We start from the raw sequence: 23,923 nt of genomic DNA, 5'->3' as shown, positions 1-23,923 counted from the left end.
AACCAAAGACAGCTATCCCAGGCTCTAATAACCTTGAGCTTGTCATGTACCATACATAATCCTTATATGTTCATCAGCTCCGCCCATCGTGCCCGTCGGGTCGTATCCCAAAATAGAACGATTCGCACATACCCCAGACGCATACCCATGCACATATGTTTCCCCATACCCCAACTCCCTTCAAACTAACAAATAAATAATGAGCAACCCGACAAGTACAAAGATATTTAATTCCTCTACTCCTCTTCTCCTGTTCCTGTCCAAATTAATTTAGCTATATAGACTCATGATATATTTGCACCAGCTATCTCTCTACCACCTCTCTCCACCACCTCTCTCCACCACCTCTCTCCACCACCTCTCTCCACCACCTCTCTCCACCACCTCTCTCCACCACCTCTCTCCGCCACCTCTCTCCACCACCTCTCTCCACCACCTCTCTCCACCACCTCTCTCCACCACCTCTCTCCACCACTTCCAACTATCCATCCCCGTCCTAACCTCAAGCCCTTCGAACATCGCCCGCTCCCCGCTTCTCTCTCCGTAAAAAGAAGACTTCACAAACAAAACAAAAAAGGAAGTACCTATCCCTCTATATAAACACACCGTTAAAATACAAGAAACAAATATATATATACCCACTACTATAGGTATATCTCTTTCCTCAAAGATTAATTCTGTATAACATATATATCCTTTCAATATAAGGTTACTTCTCTCTAAAGACACATCAAAATTTCACTCAGGAACACACTCTATCGTTTTACCTAGTATTTCATTTCATTTCACTTCATTCTATGTCTCTTTCCCGTCTTAGTATAATGTTTCATTCCTATACTACATACTTGATGTAATAAAATGACCTGAAATGACCAAAGAAATTCGTATTTGTTTGATCATAAGCTCGTAAGTTCATATGCTCCTTTCCTGAGTCCACATCTCCTCGCTCAGTTCTTAGAAAGTAACAATGTATGGAAGTAATAAAAGACAATGTAAAAAACAAAAAGCAAAAAGCAAATTTTGTAAAGTAAAGCGAAGCCATATAGAAAATGTACACCAACAAAATAGCACGAGTTTTAACAAATCTTCTATCATAGATAGATTCCCCAACCTGTACATTATCCGTGCATACATCAATTCTTCCTCCCCTTCTTAGTAACCATTGTCCACTCATCGTCTTCGATGGTAGTCATAAGTTTCCTATTCGCAATAGATTTCTTAGTTCTATTAGCCGTAGTTGTGTTGCCGTTTGAGCTATAACCAACCACAGCCGCCCATGTAGAAGACACTGGAATGTTAATACCAGAGTTTCTAAAGCGAATAAGATCATCGAGACCTTCTTGAGCCATTTCATCATCGTCTTCAATGGAATTATCGACAAATCCCTGAGCTTCGAAGCACTTCCATACCTGTTTCTTTTTACCAAAAGACATCTTTGAAATACTCTTGGTTGGTCTCGGTTTCTGCTTGAGATGCGTCTCGTATGCCGTGGTGATTTTCAAGACTCGGATCTCTTTCTTGACTCTTGGACACTTCTTAGCGATGACTTCAGATCCGAAGGCCCCTACAGCTCCCTGTAAAATCTCCCTGTCGGCCATCGAATCCGCAGGTATGACCTCGTCCACAATAACCTCGCATTTACCATCTGCAATACCGTAGCTCCCATGTGTCTCTTCATCTTCATCAATCTGACCATCAACCGACTCATCGCCAAAAATCTCTGCTTCGCTTTTCATCGCAGTTATCTTCTGACCGGTTGCCCAATCAAATGTCTTTCGGTATTCGAGGATATTTCGAAAGGCATTTCGCCCGGCCCATCTCCAGAAACCTTCCTCCCTGATCACAGCCTCCTCTTCTTCTCGTTTGATGACCTGTAGATCGTTCTTGACTGCAATGATGAGCTTTCCTATCAATTCTTTCCTGGTTTTTGGACTAGAAAGTGGATTAACGTCAATGCCAAGACGGTACATTATGGCCGGATCAATGCCCCCGTATGGGTCATTCTTGTGAGCCATTTCTGGCGTGAACTTTTGCTGGTGACCACGAAGCTTGGATTGCCTCAAATTAGTTGTAGTTGTAAGCTTTCTAGCCGCCTTTTGTTGCTTTGGAGTCGGATAATTGGGGACCTTGTATTCTTTGTTGGAGGCTGGATGAGGGGACTGAACCGCATACACATCATACTCCTCATCTTCTTCCTCGACCACATCATTGTTTGTAAGCGAAGCATCGGCACGTCGATTGTCATAAGCATAGGTCCCTTCCCAAGCACCTTTGCTTTCATGTATTTGTCCGTGCAATGCCTCGCTGATGCTGTTGATCTCATCTTGACTATAAACATCAACATTTCTTCTAGTTCTTGCACCCAACTTCTTTGCCTTTTTCCTTTCTCGCCTTGTCAAACTCTCTTCCTCGAAACTAATCTCAGAGATGGCATCCGTTGCCTCGGAAGTGGTCTCGGAGTCTGTCCGTTTCTTCTCTGGTCCATCCTTTCTTTTCATCATTTGAGAACCAAGAGATTGATTCTCTTGGTCAAACATGTTGATATCTCGAATAATGTTCAGGATCTCCTTGTGCCGAGAGTGGTGCATCTCATCAGAGGTATTACAACTATTGTAGTCAGTAAGCCAGCTTGAAAATAGTCATGAATCTTTGTAGCTACCCCAGACATTCATGCGATTTGCCTTTATAGTGAATTTAAATTAGCATTGATTATAGATAACTGTGGGATTGCAAACTTCCGAAGCATTGGAAGAGTCGTTATAACAGGGGACTTTGGACTTACCGAGGAAATGCAGCTGCTGGTGAAATCGGAAACAAGGTTCAACGTGTTTACCAAGACAAGAAGACTTTGAACGAGCATCTATGAGAGGAGGAGAGTCAGCAGGATCGTTAGAGTCTCATATAGGCTCTATTATTTGACTTACTGTGAAGTGGCATTGCACATGTTCCGCAATGATGCTCTTAAAACGGTTAATATAGCCTCAAATGAACATAGATCATGGAATTTCATACCTAAGCCAGGCGAGACATCCCATCTATACAAAGTCTTGCCCTTGTAGAGACGATCTTCCCTAGCAATAATTGCCCAATTCATCATTGTAAATATTTTACAGGGTAGTCGAACTGAGATAGTCGGGCTTTGATGGCGACGCCGTTGTTTACCTGAGAAGCGTGAGTAATTGGAGCATGAAAATTCGAACTTGACTTGAAAACAGTGAGTCCTGACTGAATTGATCTGACTTTTGCAAGGGAGTATATAAATTAGAGCACCAGTAAATCAGAATATATTTCTTAAAGGCGGACAATAGTCATCTCACAAGGCAAAGATGATAATTGCAGTAAGTACTGTCCTTGCTCTGGACAATAGGATGGAGAAAATCTTTTCTTTAAATGGTCTGAAGGAAGTAGGAAGTCTTTGGTGTTGGCTAGGCGGTGACCATAAATCTCCAAGGACGAGGAAGAGAACAATATAACTTACTTTAATAATGGCTCGTGGACAACGTCGCAGAGATATAAAGACACGGCGAGAATGTTAGATGTTGTGGAATTGTATTGCTTACAGTATTGATGCAAATTTGGATCCCAATGTATGGGCAATTTGAAATTGGTTGTAAAAGAGAGCGAACTTTTGGATGGAAAGACTCGTGAAAGGTGATGATGAAGGTGAAGTGATAAACGAGTGTAATCTCGTGTTGTAGTGGTGCTGTGGATTATGCGGTCCAACACTACCGTAGCGGGTATGAATTGAATTTCGCCGGCCGTGGACTCAATAAGGCTTGTGTAATGTAATCAACTACTAGGTAGTAGGTACCTAGTAACTTATTAGACGTGATGAAAGAATGAGATGTGTGAGTTGAGTGAATGTCAATTGATTGAACCGAGAACGTTGAAATATGTCGTTTTATTCCTTCTCAATCTAGATTCATCCATCAGTCAACACTGCTATCTTCTCCGTGTGTGACTTGGGGCTATCAGGCTATAATACTCCGTAGTTAAACGTCTTCTCAGTAAAATCACAACCTTATGATATTCTTTTCTTTACTGTTGTTCCTAACTTCAAATTCGTCTCAAGATCTTTAGCCAAGGCGATGAATATATTCCAGGAAATCAATGTAATCTTTTGTCGTTCGTGAAAGTTAATTGCCGGGTAAATTTTGGGTACTGTGGTTGATAATTTCCCTTTCTCTTCCTCTTTCCCTGTGTCTCGCCTTGTTCGTTGGTGAGAGTGATTATTGAATAAATTTCTTCTCTCCCTCTCGCTTCTCTGTGAACTGATGGATGAATGCTTTTGAATCTGCACGGAGGTTTCCAAGGTTTTCAAGTGAATGTTGCTCCCCAAAGAGATATTGTATAGATTGATTTGAATCAACGAATGAACGAATGAACGAATGAATGAACGAATCAGTGGATCAATTAATGAATGTATTCCCCTTCGATATATATCAGTCAGAAAGTTGGTTCGAGGAAAAAGGAAAGTGTTAATCATATCCATAGAGCAAAGTGTGGAAGTGGGGAACATCATGCCGTCACGTTCGATAGGAGGTTTGTTTGTTGGAAAAGGAAGGCACATCTTGACTGTTTGGAAACTCGGATATGTGCACCTTACCCACCAGCTAACCTGGAAATACATGCTTTAGAATTCAATACAAACAACATGGAATGAATGTGATTTGGAAACGAATTTAGGAAAACTCATCTTGACTTATCATTCTTCACATAATAATCCAATAACTGCTAGTCGCATTCAAAACTGACCGTGAAGTCCTTTCCGATGTGATATCCTCCGAATCACATACACAGCTCCAGTTCCCATATCCATATCCAGATCCATATCCATACCCATATTCAAATTCATATCCATACCCTCCTTTTTTTACCCCTTTCACTAGAGTAATTCTAAAAAAAGAACCTTCAAAAAAACAAACCAAAACGGAAAATCAATGGCACATTTACCCAATCAATATCGTCCTTTACGTTACTACGTTGTGGTCTCATGAAGACGAAGTTGATTCGCTCGAGTAATATTGGCGTGCCTCCTCCCCTGTTGAATGATGAGGGAAGCTTTACCGCCATATCCAAAGTATGCAGCCAGCCTACAGATCACGAACTAGGCGTGCGCCTGCCCATGTGTATGGATAATTACGTTGGTACCAATTGACGCTACATGATTCAATCAGTATTTAAGGCAAAGCACAAATGAATCTGACTTTGCTCACAATGTTTTTCTTCCAGCAATACGAGGATGAGTTGCCCAAGATCCTCCGAGTACAACGTTGTGTTTTCCATCAAAGAAATCAGCTAGTAATGTTAGATTCTCGACACATTTCATCTCTATCATATTGAGTGGGACACGTACCAGTATAGGCAGGATATAAAGGCATTGGCTCAAATCCTTCATGTTTGCTGAGAACAGAGCTGGTCCATTCCCAAACTCCACCCATCTCAGCCCGCCCTGCAAGTTTATTACCTCCAGCAGTAACGGAGATTGGATGCCAATTTTTGAATCCCACATTGGCACCCTCAAGGTCGGTGAAAAGCTCTTGAGAGCTTCCGCCAACCTGAGAACTTTGCGATGGCGGTGTCTCTTCGACGCCCTCATTGATAAGGTGCCTGTTTTAAACAATTAGTATTTGTTTAGGGGTCACCGCATTACCACTGCACGACATACCCATTAACAGCTGGGACTGTCTTGCCCAAATGTCTCTCTGCTTTTTTGACGTTCAAGCCGTCGACGTGACTATAAATGCTCCGAACCTCATCAACAGTGGGTATTCGCCCACCCATCCAGCTTGCACATCCAGAAAGCTCGTCGTATGAAGCAAAGACTGGCCAATCTAAGGCATACTCAAGCGGTACTAGACCATAGATCGTTCGAACAGCTTTACCTGTGAGATATGCCTTGGTTAGCGGAGGTGGGCTTGCCCCGCCAATACTTCCATTACTACACCCACTTAAATTTCCATTAGTGTAGCCATTGGAATTTGGGAGTTGGGCCCATGAAGTTGGAATCTTGGTCCCGTGTGTTTGTTCTAGATAGTGAGCGTACTACTTCGCTTTAGCCGAAAGTCTTATGAAAGTCTCATATGCTTCTCACCTCTTCATTAGTAATCGGTCGTCCTTTGGCTTCAAATGAGTGGACCAAAACTTTTCGGGAAGGTTTTTCGTTGTCCCTGAGTAGCGTTAGAATTACTCTGTTGTTGAATGAGTGTGTCTAACATACCACCCGAAATGATTGTCCGGTCCGGAATTATCCTCTGGATCGTCTAATCCGATGACAATTTCCTGCTCTGGAATGTTAAACCATTCATTTGGTACTCGAGATGCCTCGGCTCTCTCTGCTTCTCCTTTAAAGTCCGGTATACCACTTGTAGGTGGAATAGTCTTGTCACTTTGCAGTAACATGTACAAGAGGGTCTCCAAATGCATGGCTTCGTGCTCAAAGCCCAACCAGAGTGCACGACCGAGATTTCTGGGAATATCTTGGCTTGCATAATATTTTGCAACCTTTTCTCTCACCTTCTCCTGATAGGATAAAATCTCTTCAAGTGGTGGCCACTCATCCGGAATTTCGGAATGGGCATGGCATTGCTCAGGATTATCGACATCCGGATCTATTCCCCTTTCAAATATCCTCGGATAAGAAGAGGGCTCGCAAAGCGGCTCGCTGGTGACCTTATTTAGTTGTATGTCAAGGAATGTCGGGACATGGCCCAAGTAAAATATGCAAGCATTTCGAAGTTTGATTGGTTGCTCAACCAATTCTTCGTTTGGAATCATTTTCCTGGTGACAGTATCCCATACTGACCACAACCCTTTCCAGTCCTCAAGAGTCGGGGATGTAGACGAAGCATAGACTCTTGGATTCGGATCGAATGCCATTGTCTCTTTTTTTAGAAGGTGGATATCTCGAAAGACGTCAGCGTAGAGCCCAATGAAATATGGAAAAGAGTTTCCAATGGCAGAAGCAGGTTTGAAAAAGGTCATGCCATGTTGATTTCAGTCCCAAAATAGCAAGTCAATAAGCATGCGCCACAAAACCACGATTGGCAATGACCCCCACGCCAGCGGTTTATGTGATCATAAGACCATGTACACCGACCACTCAATCGAGTACTTACATGTGCAATTGCCGATTCAAACCGAAACCGAGAAAAATAAACCACTGCAATACTTACTGTAATCAGCGGTCGAGGCTGACCACTTTTGGGCCTCTCTCAGTCCGGCATCCTTCAATAGTTTGGCGGTTTCCTTCGATGAATATTTCAAACTGACTTCTATCTTCACACGCTCCCCAGCTTTTACAAGAACATCCCGAATGGTGATATCGCGGGATGGAGAATAGAACGCTTGGTGACGGCCTCCTTGAGTGTCATACACATACTCTCCTATTACTGTCCAGTCTGCAATATCAAATACGTTCTCTCCGAGGATTTCATTCGCCTGGACTAGACCGTTCAAGATGAATCTTTTGTTGAGAATCAGTAAGTACCCCGCAGTCCATTATTAATGTTTGTGAGTAAATACCTATGGGTAACTCCTTTCTCATCTTGTTGTCAGGGTTAGCGTCAGGAAATGAGGTTTGAGATGAATCGACAAACCATTGTAAGCATGGCTACAGCATAATTAGTCAGAAGCCGTCCAAATAATAATGTACAAGTACTCACTATATTTTTTCCGGGTTACTTGTCGCATCTATGGCAATGAGAAACATGTCCGAGGGGCTCAAAACTTCCGCAAAACTCTTTAAAAATGATGATGCATCGTTTCTTTGAAAGTTGCCTGCACGATGTAAGTTGATTGCTGGTACTAAAAGTTCTAAAGACAAACCAATGCTCGACCCCATCGACAAAACACATTTCGGCCTAGAAGAGTTTTCTGGAAGTTTCAGCCATGCAAGACCGTCGTCATATGTACCAAGGAGCCCGTGGCATTTCACGTATTTGAATTCCGGGACCTGTTCTAAAGTTCTCTCCAACTCCTTCAATGACAAATCAAGTGCAAAGTAGTCGACAGACTTGCCGGCCGCATCTAAAGCTCGTAGCAATATACTCACCTTGCGTAAATTACTGTCCATTGTTAGTCCTAAAAGCCCAAGACCTAACAGAAAATACAAACCCGCTTCCCAGCTCAACAACCATAGAATTTGAAGGTATGTTTGATGCAATGCTTTCGGCGGAACGTTCAAGGACATCAATCTCTGCATTTGTAAGGTAATATTCAGACAAATAAGTGATCTGTGTCTAGGTTAACATCATTGGCTGAATTCAAGTGAATAAACAACAACCTCTTCATAGATTTGTAGACCCCGCTCACTGTATAGGAGCAGGGTTGGCAGACTCTTAAGACCACTTTTTGGCCTCAAAGATGCCAAAATTTCATCCTTCAACTCAATCTCAGCACCATCATGGCGAATATCGATGATGTTAAAGTTCGAATTGTGTTTTGAATTGGATATAAGCCCCGTGACCTTCGTCACATGAGGAGAAATGCTTGAGATGTCCTCGGCATTGCCCTTGGAAGCACTGCGAACAGTCATTGTGACAGAAGCGTTGAGACTGAGAAGGTTTGCAATATTGGTGCACTATCAGCTGGTTTAAACTTAAACTTAAAGGAAAAGATACTTGGAAGTATTGGATAATTTTAACTGAGGAATGGTGGAAGGGGGCTAACTAATATAGTTTCCAAGACTGATGGAAAGATGGCAATAACCGAGATCTCATGCCAATAGCTAGCTTACACAAAGATTTTACACCTTGAATCCATTACAAAGGCACTAGATAAGACTCGGGTTGAGATGAATGGAGTCTATGCAGGTCATAGTGAAAAAAAGACGGGTTTGTTATGATTACCATTCACCGGTTTGTTTGGATCCTCGTTCTTGGTTCTTTGTTGAATTGTAAGGATTATTCACATGCAGACGTGCTGTCATCAGTAAAGGCAAGGGGTGACCTCATATTACTAAACCACCGCTCAACCCCGCTGTCTGAACGTGGGAAACACTTTTAGTTAATGCTTCTGATAAGCCACAGACTTTAATTTGTGAATAATAAAGCCCACTCGGGGGTATACCTATATATATTGGATGGATTGTTTTGGTGAGCTGAGAAAATCGTTGTTACCATTTGTGTTTCACTGTATAAATCCCTCATCTTCCAAATTATTGGAATGTATCTACATACCTACCTAGCTTATGGATACTCGAGCGGTGCATATGCACCAAAACACCGATCATGGAATCTTTCGGACATTTCCTGATCATAGGACAAGAGTTTTGAGCGACTATAAGCCCAGGATGGTTGAGAGAGGATGGTTGGGAACATTGACAGATGGTCCAGCCATTGCACAAACCGTAGAATTTACGTATATCTGTCAGGCACAGTGCGATGTGGCTTGGTGCTGCTTGCTACTGATTACCACCACGCAGTAGACGGATGCAGCTAGCGGTGGATTAATTCATCCACCTGCATATACCTACCCCAGGTTCTCTGCATCCGAAATAGCCTACACTGTGCATGTGAACTCTTATGACGAGCTGATTAGATCCAGAATTGAACCTCATCGTCCTGGTTAATTCGTAGGTCGATCGTCACCTTTCTCTCTGCACATTTTCCAGTGACAAATCGTATGTGATGTATTCAGCTGAGAGATATCATTAATTCAACTAACTGTAAGAGGGGTGAATCTGTCCTAATCAATTCTTGAATACGTCGAAGGTTAACTGGGCCGAGCCAGATGCCGCGTCGACTGAGGCGTCGACTGAGATGTCACTCTAAGCATCATCGAACCCCACTTCAACATAGTCAACATGCAGAGACACAAGGATACGGAAATGTAACAGTAAAGGGAAGAAAAGGACCAGTCGTTGGCAGACTAAACTGCATGACCACTGCAATGAGAAGATTGATTCCATCCTGACGCATGTTTGGCTCAAAAGAGCTCACGATATTTTAGAGTTTCGCATTAATCCTGGTATGCAAAAACTCCTATGATCCGTGGTTACCGAAGTCGAGTATAAGTTATAAATCGGGTACCCCACTTTCGTATCACCCCTCTGTTACGTCCAAAACGATTATTATGTCACGTGACCATAAAACATGTGATGGAACGGTGAGGAACGAACGTTCCTAGGAACAACCAGGAACGACGATTCCTAGTTAATCATAGGCACAAGGACTATATAATCAAGATGGATTTCTTTTGTATAGAGCTTCGTGCTCAAGATCAATCATTTAGTATACTCTACTATTAGTTACGAATTGCATATCATTATTGTCATTACTTTAGGTCCCTGCTTGACGCCTAGTTATAAACTACCTCGAGAGCCTAGAGCACTTCCACGTGATCTAGACAGCAAACCTCGTAACACCCTTCTTCGAACCACTTCAAAAAGATATATCATTATAAATAATTTCATTTATTAAATTTTTAATACTTTAATAACTATTCAATGATTGATTTAAAATTTTGATATATTATTATTTTATAATAAGCAATTATTATGTTAAAGATAATATTATTATATGTTACAAAATTTGCCGTCTAGATCATTGTGACCAAAAGGGTGTTTATAGACCAGCAATTGTATTTAACTTAGAATCTACAGGTGAAGAGCACCTGTAGATGGGGATAGCTACTCTATATATACACAAATGAATAGCCTAGCCGCAATGGCTAGGCAAAAAGAAGTCATATTTATTCCTCCAATGATCTTACTTTACCGATAACCATTGATACCTAGTACTTGTCCGGATCTGATCCTCAGGTCACCTAAATCGTATACTAATCTCGAGTAATCGTATCATATGTGGACATGGTTAATGTACCTGAGGTTTCTTATATAATAAGGGTGGGAGGAAAGCAGGGATTTCCGTCACAATCATGTGGAAGTGCTCTAGGCTCTCGAGGTAGTTTATAACTAGGCGTCAAGCAGGGACCTAAAGTAATGACAATAATGATATACAATTCGTAACTAATAGTAGAGTATACTAAATGATTGATCTTGAGCACGAAGCTCTATACAAAAGAAATCCATCTTGGTTATATAGATATTCATGCTCCCTTGGATCCTTTTGGATCCTCAAGCTCCAAAAGCTCCAAGTCACGTGCTTTCTGACAGTGCGTGCACATACGATCTTAAGGTGGCCCAGATCACATATTAATTCGATGAAATCTGATCGCTTTTGCACAAGGCCCAAGCTCTCCTAATTAGTCAGTTGTTACTATCGTAACAGTTTAATAGAATAAAATAATATTGAGATATTAAAGTTTAATATATAACGTGGTTTATCAGCGAGTCGCCACTATCAGCGAGTCGCCACTATCAGCGAGTCGCCACTTTTTCAATATCTTTTATCATTCAATTTCAAGACGCGATATTTCAACGAATTATTATGGAAATACAATCAAAAGAGGCCAGAATAATCTTAGCTATTGAAGCTATTCAAAAATCAAAAAATCTTACAGTTGGAAAGGCTGCGAAAATCTACAAAGTCCCTCGAACTACATTACGAGATAGAATGAGCGGTCGAATTCACAGAATGGAAACTCGAGCAAATAATCTTAATTTGACTGAAAAAGAAGAAGAGGTGCTTATTCAGTATATTATCGATATGGATGAAAGAGGATTTGCACCTAAATTAAGTGGTGTAGAAGATATGGCGAATTATATTCTCGAATCAAGAGGTGCGAAGAGAGTTGGAAAGCTCTGGGCTCATCGATTCGTAAAGCGTTGTACAAAATTAAAGACGCGTTTTAGTCGTGTTTATGACTTTCAAAGAGCTCTCTGCGAAGATCCCAAGCTTATTGAAGAGTGGTTTGGATTGGTATCGAATATGCGGGCGAAATATGGTATTCAAGATTGCGATTTCTACAACTTCGACGAAACCGGCTTTATGATGGGTATAATATGCCCTGGAATGGTTGTAACTAGTTCTGAAAGAAATGGCAGAAACAAGGCAATACAACCAGGCAATCGAGAATGGGCTACGGCAATTATATGTGGTAATGGAGAGGGTGAAACTATACCTCCATTTCTGATAGTTCAAGGACAAGTTCATCTTTCCAATTGGTATACCGAAACCGATTTTCCTGCGGATTGGGTTATTAAACCTACTTCTAATAAATGGACGAATAATGAGACAGGTTTAGAATGGTTAAAGCACTTCGATAAATATACTAGTCAACGAAGAAAGGGCAAATATCGAATGTTAGTATTGGATGGGTATGAAAGTCATGAATCGATACCTTTCCAATCATATTGCAAGTCAAATGACATTATATGTGTAAAGTTACCATCGCATTCAAGTCATTTAACTCAACCACTTGATGTTGGATGTTTTAGCGTACTCAAACGTTCATATAGTTGTCAAGTTGATGAGTTTATCAAGGCATATATCAATCATATTTCTAAGATTGAATTCTTTATAGCTTTCAAAGCTGCATATCAATAATCGATTACAATTCAGAATATGAAAGCTGGCTTTCGAGGAGCAGGACTAATACCATTTGATCCTCAAGCTGTGCTTTCGAAATTAGATATTCGAATTCGCACACCTACCCCTCCATCGATCCTTTTGGAATCTGCCAACTCTTGGGTCTCTCAAACACCTCACAATCCAACTGAAGCTCTTTTACAATCAACTTTAGTGAAATCTCGAATTGCTCGACATCAATCAAGCTCTCCTACACCTATATTCGAAACTGTAGTTGCATTAGCTAAGGGTACAGAACGACTAGCTCATGAGAATACACTCTTAAGTGCAGAGATTCGTATGCTTCGGAAGGCAAATGAGGCATTAAGCAAACGTCGACACGTTAAAAAAACTCAATTACGTCAAGGAGGAGTACTTACTGGTCAGGAAGCTATAGATATAATATCACAACAAGAGGTGGATATTCAGATTCGACGCGACGAGCGTCAAAATAGGGGAAATTCCAATGGGGAATCATCTACTAATCGATGCTGTAGTAAATGTGGAAAGACTGGTCACAATTCAAGAACTTGTTCTAATAATATAATAGACCCTAGATTATTAGATTCTTAATAGTTTAAATCAATTGATTCAATAATTGTTGATTAAAATAAGTTTAAAGTGGTTGAATAAGTGAAAAAGTGGCGACTCGCTGATAAACCACGTTATACAATAACATTCTTTGAAATAATCCAAAAGAGGGTTGTGTCACGATTCATTAATTCATGTGACCTCGAGGACCTTTTGGACCTTAGGGTCCCAGAGTGTCACGAATCACGATTATTATAACACAATAAAAGCAAGTACGGCGGTTTGGGCCGCTGTTTCCGAGGGGGTCCTTATCGATAAGGAATCCTAGGACAAGTGTCCTAGGATAAAATGTGTCCCAGGATAATAATCATCCTAAGACAAACCATTTAGGCAACTGTGATGGCTTAGGACAAGTGTCCTAGGACATTATTCGTTCTAGGATAAAAGTCCTAGGATAATATTTGTCCCAGGACAATTATCCTAGGAGTTATATTATCCCAGGAGACGAATTGTCCCAGGATTAGTGTTCTGAGGCCAATAGGAGATCACGTGACATGCTAGCTCTGCTAGCCAGCTAGCATAGCTAGCACTCAAGGAAACAACGAGTATATAGTTAGAATAGTTTCTTAGTATAGGAGCTTCGTGCTCAACTTAGTTATCAATTAGTTTACCTACATTCTACTTGATCTAGTAACGACTTCACTTCCAAGTGAAGACCAGTGATAAAGCCTTAACCCACAACTACCAACCAGACGAAACCTTAGGCAGCCGCTGCCTTTAGTACAGTATCGTTACAGGTTGGTCTGGAAATGAGGTACTTGACTTGAAGGCCGTTAGACTAGAGATGCCATTCGGAGGATCGGCTACATTGAGACTTTGCTAAAAAGCTCACGATCAGTTGACTCAGATATATTATGTAATTCAATTCAACTTTTGTTGGCTAATAAGCATTACTCATTAAATTCTAAAGGCCCATTATTACTCTCAATGGATTTCGTAAACTTTCATCGGAATTTGAAATTTGAGCTTGGTCCGATCACGTGATATATAATCTAATCTTATCGGCGGTCGCTGGGGTTGCTCCGTGCGTTTGTTTACTTGCTTTCGATCTTTTTCAAACAACGAGGCAGGACCAAATATAACAAAACATACAAAAGTACAAAAACAGATTACAACTTCTAGCCTATGAACTTCAACCCTACCATAGATAGAAACAATCAGATAAACATGTCTTACAATCCACGAATGAGTCTTGCGCCCAGCTCGCAACAACAAAATCGAGGCAAGAAGAAGGAAGAAGAGAGCGATTCATTCATGCGCCTGGTAAGATAGTTACATCATGACCGCATTGAAGTCTCATTAACTATGATAGCCCGACAAAGAGATTGCAGGATGTATAAGCGATATTGGGGTGCCTTTCACGGCGGCGGATCTCTTAAAGCCAAACCCTCTCCAAATTCAAATGATTTTTGAATGGTTCGCAGAGCTTCTTATGAACACCACCCGCGATACAGTCGACCCTGCTATGCGTGCAGCATCCGAGGATATATGTGAAGATTACCCAGACATAGTGCCGGCAGAAACAAGAAATCTCATGGGTTTCTACGTCAGTCTACGGAAATTGCTCTTTGAATGTGGCATTACGGACTTCTCATTTCAGGATTTATACAAACCAACGCACGATCGCTTAGTGAAGATATTCTCTTATATCATCAATTTTGTACGCTTCAGAGAAAGTCAAACGCAAGTTATTGATGAACACTTCAACAAGGCTGAAACTACGAAGGTCCGGATCGAAACGCTCTACATGGAGAACCAAGAGATGGAAAGCCGCTTGGATGAGTTGAAGCGGAACCGCAGGGCGATGGAGGTACATATTTCGGAAAAAGTAAAACGCAATGAGGAGTTGAAGAAAAGGCTCCGGGAACTGCGTCAAAGCCAAGAGAAAATAGCCCGACGGTTTGAAGGACTCACAAAGAAGAAGAAGGAAATGACTGCTGTTTTGGAGGAAAAAACTGCTGCGACCATTGAACTGAAGCAAGAAAGCTCGAAGCTACAACCATATGTGACTCAGTCACCAGCTGCCCTGCAGGCTTCCCTGACGGAATTGAGTAATGCACTGAATACGGACAAGGCGCAAATTGATGCCTTTGATCGACGAGCCCGTGCCCTGCAGACTTCGACCGATACGTTCACAGTAGTATCTACTGATGTAGTTTCATGTACGAAACTTCTAGATGAGATTTCGATCGAATTGGCCAAGGAGGAGGATGAAAACGTAAAAGTGGCGAGACAACAAGATGCAATAGGTGCGAGAACGAATAATGTACGAGAGGTGGAAAGAACCGAAGCTTTGCTACAGCGTCAATTATCGAAACATCTCGAGCGGACAGAGAAATTGAGAGACGGCAGCAAAGCAAAAGCTATGAGTGCTAAAGAGAGAATGGAAGAATTGAGGGCTGTGCACAGAAAGCTCACAGAAGAGAGAAACGAAAAAGGGAGGGAGATGGAGAGGAGGAAAGTGAGGATAGAGCAAACAGAAAAGAAGGTATGGATATTAGAACCTTTGAGAATACCATGCAGGTTCACTGACACATCATAGATGGCGGACTTGAAAGAGAATATCGAAAACGAGATACACAGTGCGCATGACGAGTTCTTAAAGATGGACTCGCATATCAAGCTATACATCACGGAAATGGAGCAGTCTATTTGATTTGCAGGGACACTTTTTGGATTTTATGTTGGACTAGCAATCATGGATATCATGGTAATGAATGGGTATGACAGGGTCAGGGGATTGGGGAAGCGGCTGGTGGCGTTGGGTATACCTAATGATTAAGCATGATAATGACCTCCAAGATGTATTTCTTTCTCCATTTTTATGTGCTATGATCCCACTCTGCTTTACGGAAATCAAACCATCTCGCGAATATCCGCCCAACCTCTACAGTTCTCCCACTCCAACCGCTATCTTCACTCTCCAACCCAGCACGCCTCACACTTCCATTGAGCATGGGAACCTTCTCATCCCATCCCTTCCAGGTTCTTTCATCTCGTCGCCTGTTTTCATCCGATCCCATTCCGTCCCCGTCATTATTTGTACCTTCAAAATCACCATCGCCTTCACCATACAAGTTCGACTCGGCACTTCTCCTCGTTTCATTGGCCCTCTCCTCTACACACACAACAGCTCTCTTATGCCTTCCACCCATGTCCACAAGGCCCGCCAAACTCCTATTTAACCCCTGGGCACTCCATTCGCTCGTATCCCTATGTAGCTCTACTAACCCATACACAACAATCATAACCCTTTTCGTACCCAGTTTATCCCATTTTTGATCCGGCGGGGCTTCAACCTTCGATGGTGTCTCCGGGGAGAGGACGGAGAGGTAGGCGCGCAGATGAGAGGTCGTAGGGACATAAAGCAAGGAAATATGGCGGGAGATGGAGATTTGATGGAGTGTTTTGACGAGGAGCGAATGAGCGGGTGTTTCACCTGGAGCAGTGGTGCGAATTGGGTATGGAGGAGAGGAAGGTATGTCGTTGGAGGATGCTGGTGGTAATGAGGTGTTCGAGGTGATGTCTGCCAGGAGGGAGGAGACGAATGCCGCGCGAGATTTACAGATCAAGATAGTGGTGGGATAAGCACTATGATTTAAAATCCAAGTCAAGAGTTCAGAAGGAAGAGCGGGCGGAAGTGCAATAGGTGGGTGTGACATTTTTGAGCGCAGTATCGTTCTTTGACGTCGGGTGCGACAATGATATTTGTTCCTAGAGAATGGAGCTGCAGTTATTAGTGCTAAATGTTAATGATCCATAGTAAAACGTATTCTCCGACATATGTACCACGAGAATTTAATTATCAATAAATATGTAGAGAAAACAATAAATCATGAGGGAAACAAAGGATTAAATCTTCAAGGTTGTCACTTATCAAATGATGCAATCCGCATATTTGCGGAGCCAAATCAACAATCGCTTACAGCCCCACCATTACAAGTCCCCATTGATCATGTTCCTCTGTAATCTCATTTCGTCGTCCATGACATGGAATCCATATCTAGAATATCCAGCTTGCTGGAAAGTGGTATGAACATTTCTTTTCCCGTTCTACTCTTTAAAATAAAAAATTTGCGACGATGTGGCACAATGATTTCATGCTAACAGCAACAATAGCGAGGGAACTCACGCTCGATGCTGCGCAATCTGCGAGGAGCTCTCGAGGAGCAGGGGCTCTGAAGACATTGCCGCCCCAGCAGATTAAGAAATTATTGGATAGTAGACATGATCGAGAGGTGTTGGAAGGGTTGAGGAAGGTCATCTCTGTATGTTTTCCCGATTATCGATGCGCATTTCTGCCAGCTTGACACGAAGTGGAATTCTAGGCCTGAAAGTACAGAGATACGCTCTAACAGATCCCGCAGATGATGTACCGTTCCCAACCATGCCTCACATTCTTCTCCTCCGTCGTAAAGAACGTCGCATCTCCGAATATTGAGATCAAAAAGCTGGTTTACATCTATCTTCTGAACCACGCGGAACAAGAGCCCGACCTAGCTCTCCTCTCTATAAACACTATTCAAAAGTCTCTTTCAGATGGAAACCCACAAGTCAGAGCCCTGGCACTCAAAACTATGTCTGGAATTCGTGTGCCTGTTATCAGTCAAATCGTATCGCTGGCCATTAAGAAAGGATTAGGAGATATGAGTCCATATGTTAGGAAGGCGGCAGCTTTAGCTATCCCGAAGTGCTATAGATTAGATCCGAATACTCTCCCGCAGCTACTAGACTACTTATCGACATTACTTGGGGACAAACAATACTATGTAGCCGGCGCAGCAGTCACTGCATTTCTGGAAGTATGTCCCGATCGCCTAGACCTTATTCACAAGCATTATAGAGGTCTTGTAAAAAAGCTAGTAGACATGGACGAATGGTCACAAATGGCAACACTCCACCTAATGACCCTCTATTCTCGCAAATCTTTCCCCAAGCGCACCCGGCGCGTTCGCAAAACCACCTTCAAAAGCAACGGAAACCAACAAAATTTCTACGCCGATTCTGACGCCGAACAAGAAGAAGACACCGAAGGAACCAGCGAAACGGTCCAAGTTCTCGACCCAGATCTCGAGCTTCTCCTGAAAAGCATCAGACCTCTTCTTCAATCCCGCAATTCTGGTGTCGTGGTAGCTGTATCCCGCTGCTATGTGGCTCTCGGAACACCAGACTTTATAAATCATTGTATTGGTCCTCTTATTGCTCTATTACGCGGCCCCTCAGATATTCAACACATAGCACTGTACAACATCGTCTCCGTGTGCCTCATGCGCCCCGAGGCTTTCGTAAAATACGCATCTCATTTTCTCGTCCGATCAACCGATCTCCCACAGGTATGGGAACTCAAACTTGAACTACTTACCCTGATATTCCCTCATTGTGATGCTTACATGAAGAGCCTAATACTCAACGAACTGGAACATTTTTCCCGCGGCTCGGATCGAGAATTGGTGAGAGAGTCAGTGAGGGCTATTGGTCGATGTGCACAAAGTGATTCTAGAACATCGGCAAGATGTTTACGTTTATTGTTGAAGCAAATTACCAGTCTAGATGGAAACCTAGTCGCAGAGTCACTTACTGTAATCAGGCATCTTATACAACAGGATCCAACATCACATACACATACCGTCATTCGCTTAGCCAAAAATCTAGACACAGCTACAAATCCCAGGGCTCGAGCTACTATTATTTGGCTCGTGGGAGAATTCGCCGGCCTTGATGGAGAAAATAATATCGCACCTGATGTTCTTCGTATCTTGGCTAAAGGCTTTGCTGATGAAGCAGAGCCTGCGAAATTACAAATTGTTCTTCTAGCTGCTAAAGTATATCTACATCATTTGAACCGGAATGCTCCAGAACCAGAACCTCCCAAACCTTTACCAGCTTCTCAACCTTCCCACAATTACGCCGGAATCGAGGAAGAAAATGAAGGATTCGCATCCCTTGACTCACCTCCACAAACCTCCTTCTCCCCGCCTCCGGAACCGGAATCCGAACCTGATCACCCCATCGTCATCCTCTGGAACTACATCCTCCTTCTTGCCCGTTACGATACTTCATACGACCTCCGCGACCGTACGCGTCTCTACAAATCTCTCCTCGCCATCCCATCATCCACTCAACTTGCATCGCTCATGCTTCTTGCTCCTAAGCCCATCCCACATACTCCTAGTCCCTCCGAAAGCCGCACTGGCTTTACTCTTGGAAGCGCCAGTCTCGTCGTTGGCGACGAGGGTGGTATGCATGGATTAAAGGGCTATGAGGCACTACCTCCATGGGTAGCAGCCGGATCTGAGCCAGATCCATCTTTGCGTGAACCTGATTCCGCTCGGAATGAATATGAAGAAAAGAAAGTCCTGACTGCAGGACAGATATTGGATAGTGCGGTGAAAGATTTCAGGCCTGGGGTTTCGCCATCTAGGACGAATGGGTTTAATGCTGGAGGTTCTGGCCCTAGTACAGCTCCAGGGAAGGAGAAAACACTTGATGACTGGCTAGCCGAGTCGGAAGAAGAGGAAAGTGATGATGAAGAAGATGACGAGGAAGAATCCGGGGGAACCGAAGAAGAGGAATCTGGAGAGGAAGAATCTGAGGAAGAGGAAGAAGAGGAAGAGAGTAGCGATGATGATGATGATGGGGAGCGCGATAGACTCGTCAAATAAGTGATATCCCGTCGCGAGCCACTGGCTGCGCTAACATCTATAATACATCATTAACTGATGATGGATGGCCTTACACTAGGAGGCTTATGATTAGCTCTCGCACGATACATCTTACGCAGGCATGAAAATATTTAGTCACAACAACATTAGAGTAATATCAATGAATGTGGAATTAAAAGATCATTGTTTGATGATGAACCAGGGACCAAAAAGCCCTCTGGCATTACTATTAGCCACAGCAAGTAGCTTGGCATTAGATACTACTGATTGTCCTATTCTCCACATCTTTGAGCCTGGTGTCTGCTTTGAAAAACAAGTAGCCTAGGCAGAACGACCGGATCTCACTGAAGAGTCTCCGTCTAGAATGAATCTTCTAAATTCAATTATCCTTTTGGCTCCTGCAATGTGATAAATGTATCGATGTATGCGATATGACTAATACACTGTACAGGAAACCATCAACTGAAAATCAAGCCTAAACTCCCGAGAAAAAAAGCCCCGAATAACGCCTCAGTATGCATGTGACTTTTACTTGTACAGAGAATGAGAAAAAGAGCTTTGATAGATAACCGACTACTTGAAGGCTTGCATGATCCAAAAGACTCTTTTGCAAACTATATGCTGTTTACCTGACCAAGACCGAATAAATGCCCATGGAGGAAATGAAAAAGTCAGCTACCAACGGCGACTGCAAAGTTATATATTAGCATATGTAGACAACGCCAAGGTTTAAGCCTTACCTATAAGCTGCATCGACCACTGGCGCAGCCCTTTTAAGTTTCGGCACAGCTTCCTCAGACAAACGCTGAGATTCTTTGCCTTTCTTGCCACTGATTACTCGTACGATTTTGCGTGGCTTTACAGGCTCTTTATTTATTTTTCCGAGTATTTCCAACGAGGTGGGGCTCAAAGGGGATTCCGGCGTGACATTTTCCTCGGCACCTTTCTTTCCATTTTCCTTATCATTTTCCGCGCGGTCAGTGGGAGGAGGCGTTGTTGTAACATTGTGCTCTGGCCATGGGTCGAACATAGGCTCCTCTCCCAGTGGGGGCGGTGGGGGAGGAGGAATGTGCTGGTGATTAAAGACTTGTGGTCCGGAGAATGAAGGAAGAGCGTTAGCATAACCTGGTTCTTGTCTAAAAGCTTGATTTGCCATGCTAGGATTAAAAGGATGCCGCTGGGAATTATAAGGTTGTTGAGCATTGTAGTGAGGCCGCAGAGGGTTGAAAGGAGGTTGTTGGGCATTAAAGGGTGACTGTTGGTTGTAGGGAGGTTGCCGAGCATTGAAATGAGGATGCTGTGTATTGAAGAGAGGTTGTTGGCTGTATGGAGGTTGCTGGACATTATAAGGAGGCTGTTGAGGATTGAAAGCAGGTTGCTGAGCATTGAAAGGTGATTGTTGATTGTATGGCGTTTGCTGCTGAACATTGAATGGTGGTTGCTGATTATATGGAGGTTGCTGATTATATGGAGGTTGCTGAATATACGGAGCTTGATTACTGTAGGAAGTTTGCTGTGGCTCATAAGGAGGTTGCTGGGGACTGTAGATCGGCTGCTGCAACTCCTCAATAGGAATCATGACCGGTGGTCCAGGCTCAACCGGCTTCGGAGCACCAGAAACACCTAAAGATGCCAGCAACGCCTCAGTTGGATCGGCGCTCTCGCCCGCCTGAGGAGCCCAGATATCGTCGGGTGCTTCAGCAACAGATGGAGCTTCGTTTTCTGTATTATCATCGCTAAATCTAGGCAGGCCATCCGCAGATTTTGACAATTGATCGTCAACTTTTTGACGTTTGTTGTTTTGCAATGTTGGAAAATCGGCTTGTAATTGATCATTGACATTATCCTGTTCCGACGTGCTGGGTTTACGCTTACCCGTACGTGGTACAACCGCAGCAGTCGCCTTTCGAGCTGCAATAGATACATATGCATCGCCATGCCTCAATTTCATACAAGCATCAAGTTCTTGGAAAGGTATCGGGTCATCTTCAGTCTTGAAGTCCTGGAAAGTTGGATCTTCTTGTAAGTATGGCCACTGAGGTGTTTTCCTAGCGCTCTGCGTATACTCCTTCAGGTTTTCTCTTCTTGCGTACCTCGAGATTGTAATGGTTGATTTCTTATCGATAAGAGGGACAGGGGTCATATCAAATCTATTAGCTAAAGGTTGCGCAAGTGCAACTGTTTCATGTTTTTCGCCTGCAGCCATGAAGATCTTTTTGTAATCCCAATTGAACTGTTTCTCTTCGTCAGTCCGATCACCGTCTTCCTTCATATCGGCTGGATGTCCATCCCATTCAGATACATTATTTCTTGAAGTAGGCGAACCATACGGTGTAGGAGCCACGCTTGAAGCTCTTGAAGAAGCTCGCGGTGTCTCGACAGGTTGTGAAGAAACTTCATTGGGGGCAGTGTGTGGAGTATTTTTAGATCGAGGGATGTACAACCCACGTTTATTCACTTCTGGGGTTGAGATAGGAGGCTGCTGAGAGCCGGACCGACTTTCACCCTGCTGGACTTGTTGAGATCCCATGCGACTTCCACTTTGCTGGGACTGCTGTGATTGAGATCTCCTAAACTCATGATGAAAACCAGAACTTGATTGCACCTGGACTTGCTGTTGTTGTGATCCATTCAAAGAAGTCGTTGATGGCGGTGAACCATTCCATTGCCCTTGGCTTGGCGTGCCTTGACTTTGGTAAGATGCTGATCGGCCTAGGTTACTGTAATCTTGAGTGTAACCATTATTTTGATGTTGAAAGGGTGTGGTTGGGACGGAGGAGGAAGGAAATTGCTGTCCACTCTGAGATTGGGTTGGTGGGCCATATTGTTGTGGTGAATTTGACTGGGAATATTGATTGTACGGAGCTTGATAGCCTTGAGATCCGTTTTGCTGTTGATTTTGTTGGTTATAGTCAGCTCCATTGGCGAAAGGTTGTTCGTACGGCTTATTCTGGTGGTAATTAGAATAGGCGTGATGGGAACGCCCTTGTGGTTGGTGATTCTGTTGTTGGAAACCTTGCTGCTGGAACTCTTGCTGTGATGAATGTGGACTGGGATGTTGTTGATAAGGTAGATTTGTTGCATAGGGAGCAGATATAGACGCCCCATTGAATTGAGAATTTTGACCAGGGTCTGTAAATTGTGACATTGGAGCACTTTCAGAACCAGGATAGGGAGCATATTTGGAACCCATCTGGCCATTTTGAACATTGGCCCACTGCTTCGTTTGTGATGTTGCCCCATACCCATTGGTATTTGCTGCCTGAGGAGCAGCCATAGCACTTATTACCATTAGCCTCACTCTTAGGACGAGGATACAGGAAGAAATTTATGAAGACATAGGAAGAGCTCAACACTTACACTTGACTATTTTGATTTTGTTTTGGACAATCTTTGACATAATGACCTTCTTGGCCACACGTGAAGCAGATTGGGGGACGCCCACGAGGCGGCGCAGGTATAGGAGCATTGTAGTTTTTGTTGTAGTTTTGAGGCCCTTGAGGACCGCTCTGAGACCAATTTCCCAACATAATGCACCCTCCGAAAGAAAGGATCTGATTTTACTAACAAGTCATGAATTGGGCGGGACAAATTGCGCGACGCCGAGTTGAGCTTAAGTCGAAAGGACCAAGTAGATGGGATCACTGCTGGATAGATAGACAAGTATTCCGACGCGACAGAAACACGAATAGCAATATCGGGGAAGCGAATAAGCTTATTAGTGTTTTCCTGTTATCCTGACCCTTGCGATTGAGCTTGCGATGACGAAAAGCATCGATGAATTTGATGATGGATAGAAAAGGGATTTTATGTTGTCCGCGAAATTGAATGTTCAGAGAGCGACGTTGTGCAACGATACCGTGAAAGACCGTACTCAAGGATGAAAATGCAGGCCCCCGACTCCACAGTAATAAATAAGTCAAAAGGAAGTACTGTACGGAGTAAGTACCTTGCTAGGGTCACTATTCCCAGCTAATCCACATGCAGAAGGGATTGGAAATGGATAATGGAGAAGTGTAGCAAAAATCAAATATGACAAGTTTTCCTTATAATGTGACCTGACTTGAGCTGACCAAAAGAATGAACGAACGAATGAATGTGTATGCCTTGAAGAGAGAAGAATGTTTACTTCCAAAAGTAACTTTGTCAATAATTAGGGTTATGAGATCAGCAATTGTGAATGTGGATTAAATTCCCTCT

General features: G+C 43.0%; 8 protein-coding genes across 8 annotated transcripts; 3 read left to right on the top strand and 5 right to left on the bottom strand.

Annotated features, from left to right (window-relative positions):
- Window positions 1–312: 312 nt before the first annotated feature.
- Window positions 313–519, bottom strand: SS1G_08521 (predicted protein; the record flags this gene model as incomplete). The annotated part of the gene is made up of 1 exon (XM_001590731.1): window positions 313–519. One exon carries the CDS (start codon window positions 517–519, stop codon window positions 313–315), a length of 207 nt encoding a protein of 68 aa, XP_001590781.1.
- Window positions 520–1,133: 614 nt separating this feature from the next.
- SS1G_08520 (predicted protein) lies at window positions 1,134–3,094 on the bottom strand (the record flags this gene model as incomplete). The annotated part of the gene is made up of 3 exons (XM_001590730.1): window positions 1,134–1,217; window positions 1,266–2,607; window positions 2,925–3,094. The coding sequence occupies 3 exons, from the start codon at window positions 3,092–3,094 to the stop codon at window positions 1,134–1,136; spliced, it is 1,596 nt and encodes a 531-aa protein (XP_001590780.1).
- Window positions 3,095–5,093: 1,999 nt separating this feature from the next.
- On the bottom strand, window positions 5,094–8,536 carry SS1G_08519 (hypothetical protein; the record flags this gene model as incomplete). Its single annotated transcript, XM_001590729.1, has 9 exons — window positions 5,094–5,160; window positions 5,217–5,298; window positions 5,357–5,610; window positions 5,669–5,941; window positions 6,221–6,611; window positions 7,176–7,385; window positions 7,915–8,066; window positions 8,116–8,234; window positions 8,279–8,536. The coding sequence occupies 9 exons, from the start codon at window positions 8,534–8,536 to the stop codon at window positions 5,094–5,096; spliced, it is 1,806 nt and encodes a 601-aa protein (XP_001590779.1).
- A 3,001-nt stretch (window positions 8,537–11,537) lies between these two features.
- On the top strand, window positions 11,538–12,622 carry SS1G_08518 (hypothetical protein; the record flags this gene model as incomplete). Its single annotated transcript, XM_001590728.1, has 2 exons — window positions 11,538–12,220; window positions 12,517–12,622. 2 exons carry the CDS (start codon window positions 11,538–11,540, stop codon window positions 12,620–12,622), a joined length of 789 nt encoding a protein of 262 aa, XP_001590778.1.
- A 1,606-nt stretch (window positions 12,623–14,228) lies between these two features.
- Window positions 14,229–15,603, top strand: SS1G_08517 (hypothetical protein; the record flags this gene model as incomplete). The annotated part of the gene is made up of 2 exons (XM_001590727.1): window positions 14,229–14,324; window positions 14,374–15,603. The coding sequence occupies 2 exons, from the start codon at window positions 14,229–14,231 to the stop codon at window positions 15,601–15,603; spliced, it is 1,326 nt and encodes a 441-aa protein (XP_001590777.1).
- A 280-nt stretch (window positions 15,604–15,883) lies between these two features.
- Window positions 15,884–16,723, bottom strand: SS1G_08516 (hypothetical protein; the record flags this gene model as incomplete). The annotated part of the gene is made up of 1 exon (XM_001590726.1): window positions 15,884–16,723. The coding sequence occupies one exon, from the start codon at window positions 16,721–16,723 to the stop codon at window positions 15,884–15,886; it is 840 nt and encodes a 279-aa protein (XP_001590776.1).
- A 328-nt stretch (window positions 16,724–17,051) lies between these two features.
- Window positions 17,052–19,723, top strand: SS1G_08515 (hypothetical protein; the record flags this gene model as incomplete). Its single annotated transcript, XM_001590725.1, has 3 exons — window positions 17,052–17,091; window positions 17,181–17,329; window positions 17,429–19,723. The coding sequence occupies 3 exons, from the start codon at window positions 17,052–17,054 to the stop codon at window positions 19,721–19,723; spliced, it is 2,484 nt and encodes an 827-aa protein (XP_001590775.1).
- A 675-nt stretch (window positions 19,724–20,398) lies between these two features.
- On the bottom strand, window positions 20,399–23,253 carry SS1G_08514 (predicted protein; the record flags this gene model as incomplete). The annotated part of the gene is made up of 3 exons (XM_001590724.1): window positions 20,399–20,411; window positions 20,464–23,004; window positions 23,084–23,253. 3 exons carry the CDS (start codon window positions 23,251–23,253, stop codon window positions 20,399–20,401), a joined length of 2,724 nt encoding a protein of 907 aa, XP_001590774.1.
- Window positions 23,254–23,923: the final 670 nt, after the last annotated feature.

The sequence above is a fragment of the Sclerotinia sclerotiorum genome, genomic scaffold (genome assembly GCF_000146945.2).
Source record: "Sclerotinia sclerotiorum 1980 UF-70 scaffold_11 genomic scaffold, whole genome shotgun sequence".
NCBI classification, from domain to species: Eukaryota; Fungi; Ascomycota; class Leotiomycetes; order Helotiales; family Sclerotiniaceae; genus Sclerotinia; species Sclerotinia sclerotiorum.
This window is presented reverse-complemented; position numbering and strand designations above follow the sequence as displayed.